This window comes from Podarcis bocagei, assembly GCF_964188305.1.
Source record: "Podarcis bocagei genome assembly, chromosome: 16".
Classification (NCBI taxonomy): domain Eukaryota; kingdom Metazoa; phylum Chordata; class Lepidosauria; order Squamata; family Lacertidae; genus Podarcis; species Podarcis bocagei.
In genome coordinates, this window is record NC_138142.1 from 25,289,034 (window position 1) to 25,295,374 (window position 6,341).

Genomic DNA, 6,341 nt, shown 5'->3' on the forward strand with positions numbered 1-6,341 from the left:
TATCAACGGCTACTGGCCGCTTTGGCTCTGCTCTGTTTGCCTCCATGGTCAGAGGAAGCAAATGCTTCTGAATCCCAGTTGCTGGAAAACTGCAGGCGTGAAGAGTTGCTCTTTTTGCTCAGGTCCCGTTTGCAGGTTTCCCATTCAGGCATCTGGTTGGCCCCTGTGAGAACCGGACGATGGACTAGATGAGTTATTGACCTGATCCTGCAGGCTCTTACAGGCGTGTGACTAGACAAGGGAGGAGCAGTACCCGTCTGCTGAAGTACACCTGAAGAAGCTTTCAGGCAGAGTCAGTCCACCTGGCCTGTTCCTCTCTGCCATTACTGGCACCTGTTTGTAGCAGAGGAAAGCCGTGCTCAGCACCCCAAGACTTGACCCTTCTTGGTGCAAGAAGGTGTCCTACCATGAGGTGTCTGCCTGCTCCCTCACCTGCCCCTGCTTGGCCCTTTCCCTTCTTTTGCAGGACGACAACTGGGGAGAGACCACCACAGTGGTGACGGGCACGTCTGAGCACAGCATCTCCCACGATGACATCACGCGCATCACCAAGGACATGGAGGACAGCGCCCACCTGGACTGCTCCCGCCACCTGGGCGTCTCGCTGGGCGGGGCCCTGGCCCTCCTCTCCTTCCTCACGCCCTTGGCCTTCATGCTGCTGCCCCAGCTGCTGTGGGGGGAGCGGCTGGAGCCTTGTGGGACGCCTTGCGAGGGGCTCTTCATCTCGGTGGCCTTCAAGCTCCTCATCCTCCTGCTGGGCAGCTGGGCCCTCTTCTTCCGCCGCCCCAAGGCCTTCTTCCCGCGGATCTTCGTCTTCCGCGCTCTCCTCATGGTGCTCGTCTTCCTCCTGGTCGTCTCCTACTGGCTCTTCTACGGCGTCCGGATCTTGGACTCTCACGACACCAACTACCAGGGCATTGTCCAGTACGCCGTCTCCCTGGTGGATGCCCTTCTCTTTGTCCACTACCTGGCCGTGGTTCTCCTCGAGCTGCGGCAGCTCCAGCCCCATTTCACCCTCAAGGTTGTTCGCTCCACCGACGGGGCGAGCCGGTTTTATAACGTCGGCCACCTCAGGTGAGGAAGGGCTGCAGTGGAGGGTGCACAGTTGGTGGTACAGCTTGTTCTGATCATGATGATGATGACAACGACCTGCCCTTTGCCAGCACGTCCTAGGACGGGTTACAACAATTTAATTTTTTTTTAAAAAAGGTTCAGACACGTTACATTCACAAGAGTAGAGTGCAGCATGAAAACACACATCTTGGGGTGCTGAAGGCCAGGATTGATTTGTTTGATTGACTTCAGTAAGATTTTTTTTAAAAAAATACATCTCCCATCTGACAGGTAAACAACTATTTGTTGTTGACATCCCCTTTCCAGGGGAGTTTTTAATGGCTGATGTTTTATTGTGCTTTAAATACCGTATTTTTCGGACTATTGGACGCACCGGTCCATAGGACGCACCTAGATTGGGGGGGGGGGAATAAAGGCAAAAAAAAATTATCCCCCCCCCCGCCAGGCGCGGGGCTGGGGCGGGGAAGCCCGAGCTTCCCCCTCCCCCAGAACGGGACCCAGAGCCATGCCGAAGCTGCGCGCAGCTTTGGCATCGCTCTGGGAGCTTGCGGGGCTGGGGGAGGAGGAAGCCTTCCGCCAGCCTCCAAACCATGTCGGGAGACAGCGGAATGGCGCGCTGCGCCTCTCCCGCTGTCCCCCGAGTTTGCGGGGCTGGGCCAGCCTTCTAACCAAGTCGGGGGACAGCGGGAAGGGCGCGCTGCGCCCCTGCCGCTGTCTCCCGAGTTTGCGGGGCTGGCGACGGGGAGGAGCAGGCTTCTCCCCCCGCCAGCCTTCTAACCAAGTCGGGGGACAGCGGGAATGGCGCGCTGCGCCTCTCCCGCTGTCTCCCGAGTTTGCGGGGCTGGCGACGGGGAGGAGCAGGCTCCCCCCCCATCCTTCTAACCAAGTCGGGGGACAGCGGGAAGGGCGCGCTGCGCCTCTCCCGCTGTCCCCCGAGCTTGTGGGGCTGGCGGTGGGGCTCTCCTGAAGCCTGCCATCCTGCTATTCCCCGACCTGATCTGGAGGTTGTGGGGATGGTGGGGGGGAGAAGCAGGCTTGCTTCTCCCACCCCCAGCCTCCAGATCAGGTCGGGGAATAGCGGGATGGCGGAGCGCTGCCATCCCGCTATTCCCCGACCTGATCTGGAGGTTGTGGGGATGGTGGGGGGGAGAAGCAGGCTTGCTTCTCCCATCCCCAGCCTCCAGATCAGGTCGGGGAATAGCGGGATGGCGGAGCGCTGCCATCCCGCTATTCCCCGACCTGATCTGGAGGTTGTGGGGATGGTGGGGGGGGGGAGAAGCAGGCTTCCTTCTCCCACCCCCAGCCTCCAGATCAGGTCGGGGAATAGCGGGATGGCGGAGCGCTGCCATCCCGCTATTCCCCGACCTGATCTGGAGGTTGTGGGGATGGTGGGGGGGGGGGGGAGAAGCAGGCTTGCTTCTCCCACCCCCAGCCTCCAGATCAGGTCAGGGAATAGCGGAATGGCGGCGCTTCGCCATCCCCCTATCCCCCGAGCTTGTGGGGCTGGGGGGGGAGAAGCAGGCTTGCTTCTCCCCCCGCCAGCCTCCAGATCAGGTCGGGGAATAGCGGGGTGGCGGCTCTGCGCCTCCCCGCTGTCCCCAGCTTTTGGGTGCAGGCTGCTGCCCGCAAGCCTTGCGAGCCCGCGGGACATCCCGCCGGGCTTGCAAGACTTGGGATAGCTTCCTGAAGCCTGGAGAGCGAGAGGGGTCGGTGCGCACGGACCCCTCTCGCTCTCCAGGCTTCAGCAAAAGCCTGCATTCGCACCATAGGACGCACACACATTTCCCCTTCATTTTTGGAGGGGAAAAAGTGCGTCCTATAGTGCGAAAAATACGGTACTTTGTTCGGAGCCGCCCAGAGCAGCTCTGGGGCAACCCAGCCAGGTGGGTGGCATATAAATAATGAAATAATTGCTATTGTTGTATTATTAAAATGAATGAAATAAGTAACAGGCTGCGGGCACTGGAGACTCCATTAATCAACCAGTCAATCAATTATGCTTCCCTTCATCCGAGGACCCCCTTTTCTTTCTCTGCCTCCTTGCAGCATCCAGCGAGTTGCTGTGTGGATCCTGGAGAACTACTACCACGACTTCCCGGTCTACAACCCGGCCCTCCTCAACCTCCCAAAGTCTGTTCTCTCCAAGAAGATGTCTGGCTTCAAGGTGTACTCCCTTGGCGAGGGTGAGCGATCCTGGCTCTCTGAATCATAACACCGTAGACTTGGAAAGGGACCCTGAGGCTCATCTAGTCCGGTGTTTCCCAACGTTGTGTCTTCAGCTGTTTTTGGACTACAACTCCCATCATCTTTAACTAGCAAGACCAGTGGTCAGGGATGATGGGAATTGTAGTCTGAAAACAGCTGGAGAATCAAGTTTGGGAAACACTGAGCTGGTCCACAACCCCTTGCAATGCAGGAGTATGCAGCTTTCCCATATGGGGATTGAATCTGCCAACTGGGCATTATCAGCATGGTGCTCTAACCAGCTGAGCTAGGTGTACATGTGAAGCAGTCTTGCAAATTGTCAGACCGTTGACCCACTCAGCCTGTCAAGACTCTTTCCTAGGGCTCTAACCTGTTCCCTTCAGTCTTCTGAATGGGAGGGCTGGGGTTTGAACCCAGCATCATAGGAGCCAACTCCTAGGGGCTGAGGTCCCTTTTCTCTCTCTCTCTCTCTCTCTCTCTCTCTCTCTCTCTCTCTCTCTCACACACACACACACACACACACACACACACACACACACACATTGATGGACATTGCCATTCAAATGGTGTGTGTGCATCATGTCATGTCATTTACAGTGGTACCTCGGGTTAAGTAATTAATTCGTTCTGGAGGTCCGTACTTAACCTGAAACTGTTCTTAACCTGAAGCACCACTTTAGCTAAAGGGGCCTCCTGCTGCTGCCACGCCGCTGTTCTCATCCTGAAGCAAAGTTCTTAACCTGAAGCACTATTTCCGGGTTAGCGGAGTCTGTAACCTGAAGCATATGTAACCTGAGGTACCACTGGATTATATGAGGTGGGGGTTACCTGTCCCCCCCCATATTTTATTCAAGTTGGTACCCCAGCTGAGCATGCAGTGGCTGCTCTTCCATTGAATTATGCTCCCTCCTCTGGTCCCCGTCCCCCCCCCCCCCACCATCCTGCACAGGCCTGCCTCTTCACTGCTGTTTCCTCTCTCCTCTTTGGCCACATTCACACCATATATTTAAAGCACTATGATACAACTTTCAACTGTCATGGCTTCCCCCAAAGAATCCTGGGAGCTGTAGTTTGTTAAGATTACTGAGAGTTATTAGGAGCCACCTCCCACCCCCATTACTCTCCCAGAGTAATATTTCCCAAAGTTTCCTGGAAAAAGAAGAATGATTGTTAAGCCACTCCGGGAATTGTAGGAGGGGAATTGGGATCTCCTAACAAACTCTCAGCGCTCTATGTGTGATTGCAAAAGGTGGTGGCCAGAATTTCAAGCCTTCTTGATTCCCTTCTCTGTTCCCGTCCTCCAGAAAACACAACCAACAACTCAACAAGCCAGTCGCGGGCTGTCATTGCTGCAGCGGCACGACGGAGGGACAACAGCCACAATGAGTATTACTACGAGGAGGCTGAGCATGAGCGCAGGGTGCGCAAGAGACGCGCAAGGTATGCACAAAAGGGGGTGGCTGTGTGTTCCTGTTCGTCCCACAGCAGAGAAGAAACTGAGCTTGGCTTGCCAAGTCCTTACAGTTGACATTATGCACTGTAAACTCCTCGAGGCAGAGTTGTGAAATTTATGGAAATTCTGGGAAATCGGGCAGTGCTGACTTCCCTAGCGAACCTAAACTTGTTTCATCGGTTTAACAACTTAAAATGCATTCGTTTTATACAGTAATGGCTTGTGAAATTGTGTTGTTTTTGCACATTTATGAAATTCACACTGCAGCCTTTCCTTCCTTCTGCAAACGTTCTGATACCTTTTGCTCCTTTTCCTTCCCTCCACTCCCTCCTCTCCCCTCGCTGTGGCTTTGAGAGGTGAGCATGCAATGGGTTCCGCAGTCCATGGCTTAGCTTACTATATCACAGGACCCCTCTTGTCCCGACAGGCTGGTGGTGGCTGTGGAGGAGGCCTTCACTCATATCAAACGGCTCCAGGAGGAGGACCAGAAAAACCCGCGGGAGATCATGGACCCGCGAGAGGCGGCGCAGGCCATCTTTGCCTCCATGGCCCGGGCCATGCAGAAGTACCTGAGGACCACGAAGCAGCAGCCGTACCACACGATGGAGAGCATCCTGCAGCACCTGGAGTTCTGCATCACACACGACATGACGCCTAAGGTAGCCAAGGGAGATCAGAGGGCCAGCCGAGATAAATGGCTGTCCTGTTAATGTTATATAGGATTCTTCTACAGAAACTGCATCATATCCCACTAAATTATATGTGGGGCAGACCTACTGAAATTAATGGGCCCAAGAGAGTCATGCCCATTAATTTTAATGGCCCTTGATTAGGATTAATAATGGTGTGCAACCTAGAATATTTGGGTGTGGGTATGTGTCCGAGAGAGACGCGGGTGACATTGTGGGTTAAACCACAGAGCCTAGGACTTGCCGATCAGAAGGTTGGCAGTTCGAATCCTGTGACGGGGTGAGCTCCCGTTGCTCTGTCCCAGCTCCTGCCAATGTAGCAGTTTGAAAGCACATCAAAGTGCAAGTAGATAAATAGATACCACTCTAGTGGGAAGGTAAACGGCGTTTCCGTGCGCTGCTCTGGTTCACCAGAAGCGGCTTAGTCATGCTGGCCACATGACCCGGAAGCTGTACGCTGGCTCCCTCGGCCAATAAAGCGAGATGAGCGCCGCAACCCCAGAGTCGGTCACGACTGGACCCTAATGGTCAGGGGTCTCTTTACCTTTACTTATGTGTCCAAGAGTCACTGTTGTTGCTATGCCATTTTGGCATAGTTAAGTAGAGCTCTTCTGGATCATAACAAGGCTTGGACCTGGTCCGTTGTCCTGACGGCAGCAGCCCATCCCATAGTTGCATATCCCCATCAGCCAGCATTCAGAGATAGACTGCCTCTGAACTTGAAGGTTCAAATTTAGCTCTTAAAAAAATGGCTTTTCTTCTGTTTAAATAATAACACTCAGCAATTTTCCAAAGTGACCTTCAACACTGAGGAAACCCAGACCCTAGCCATTCAGGCTTTAAAGCCCAAGAGCAGAAGCAACCTCCCCCAACTTATGGGGCCTTCAAATGTCTGTTTGGACTCTTATCTCTCATCATCC

General features: G+C 54.5%; 1 protein-coding gene across 1 annotated transcript in view; it reads left to right on the plus strand.

Moving 5' to 3' along the window:
• VANGL2 (VANGL planar cell polarity protein 2) overlaps positions 1 to 6,341 on the plus strand; it is a 43,426-nt gene that overhangs the window by 33,132 nt on the left and 3,953 nt on the right. Inside the window, exons 5-8 of the mRNA XM_081174575.1 lie at positions 467 to 1,074; positions 3,121 to 3,257; positions 4,584 to 4,719; positions 5,160 to 5,391. Of these exons, the coding sequence (XP_081030701.1) occupies positions 467 to 1,074; positions 3,121 to 3,257; positions 4,584 to 4,719; positions 5,160 to 5,391 (1,113 nt within the window). The remainder of the gene's footprint in view (positions 1 to 466; positions 1,075 to 3,120; positions 3,258 to 4,583; positions 4,720 to 5,159; positions 5,392 to 6,341) is intronic.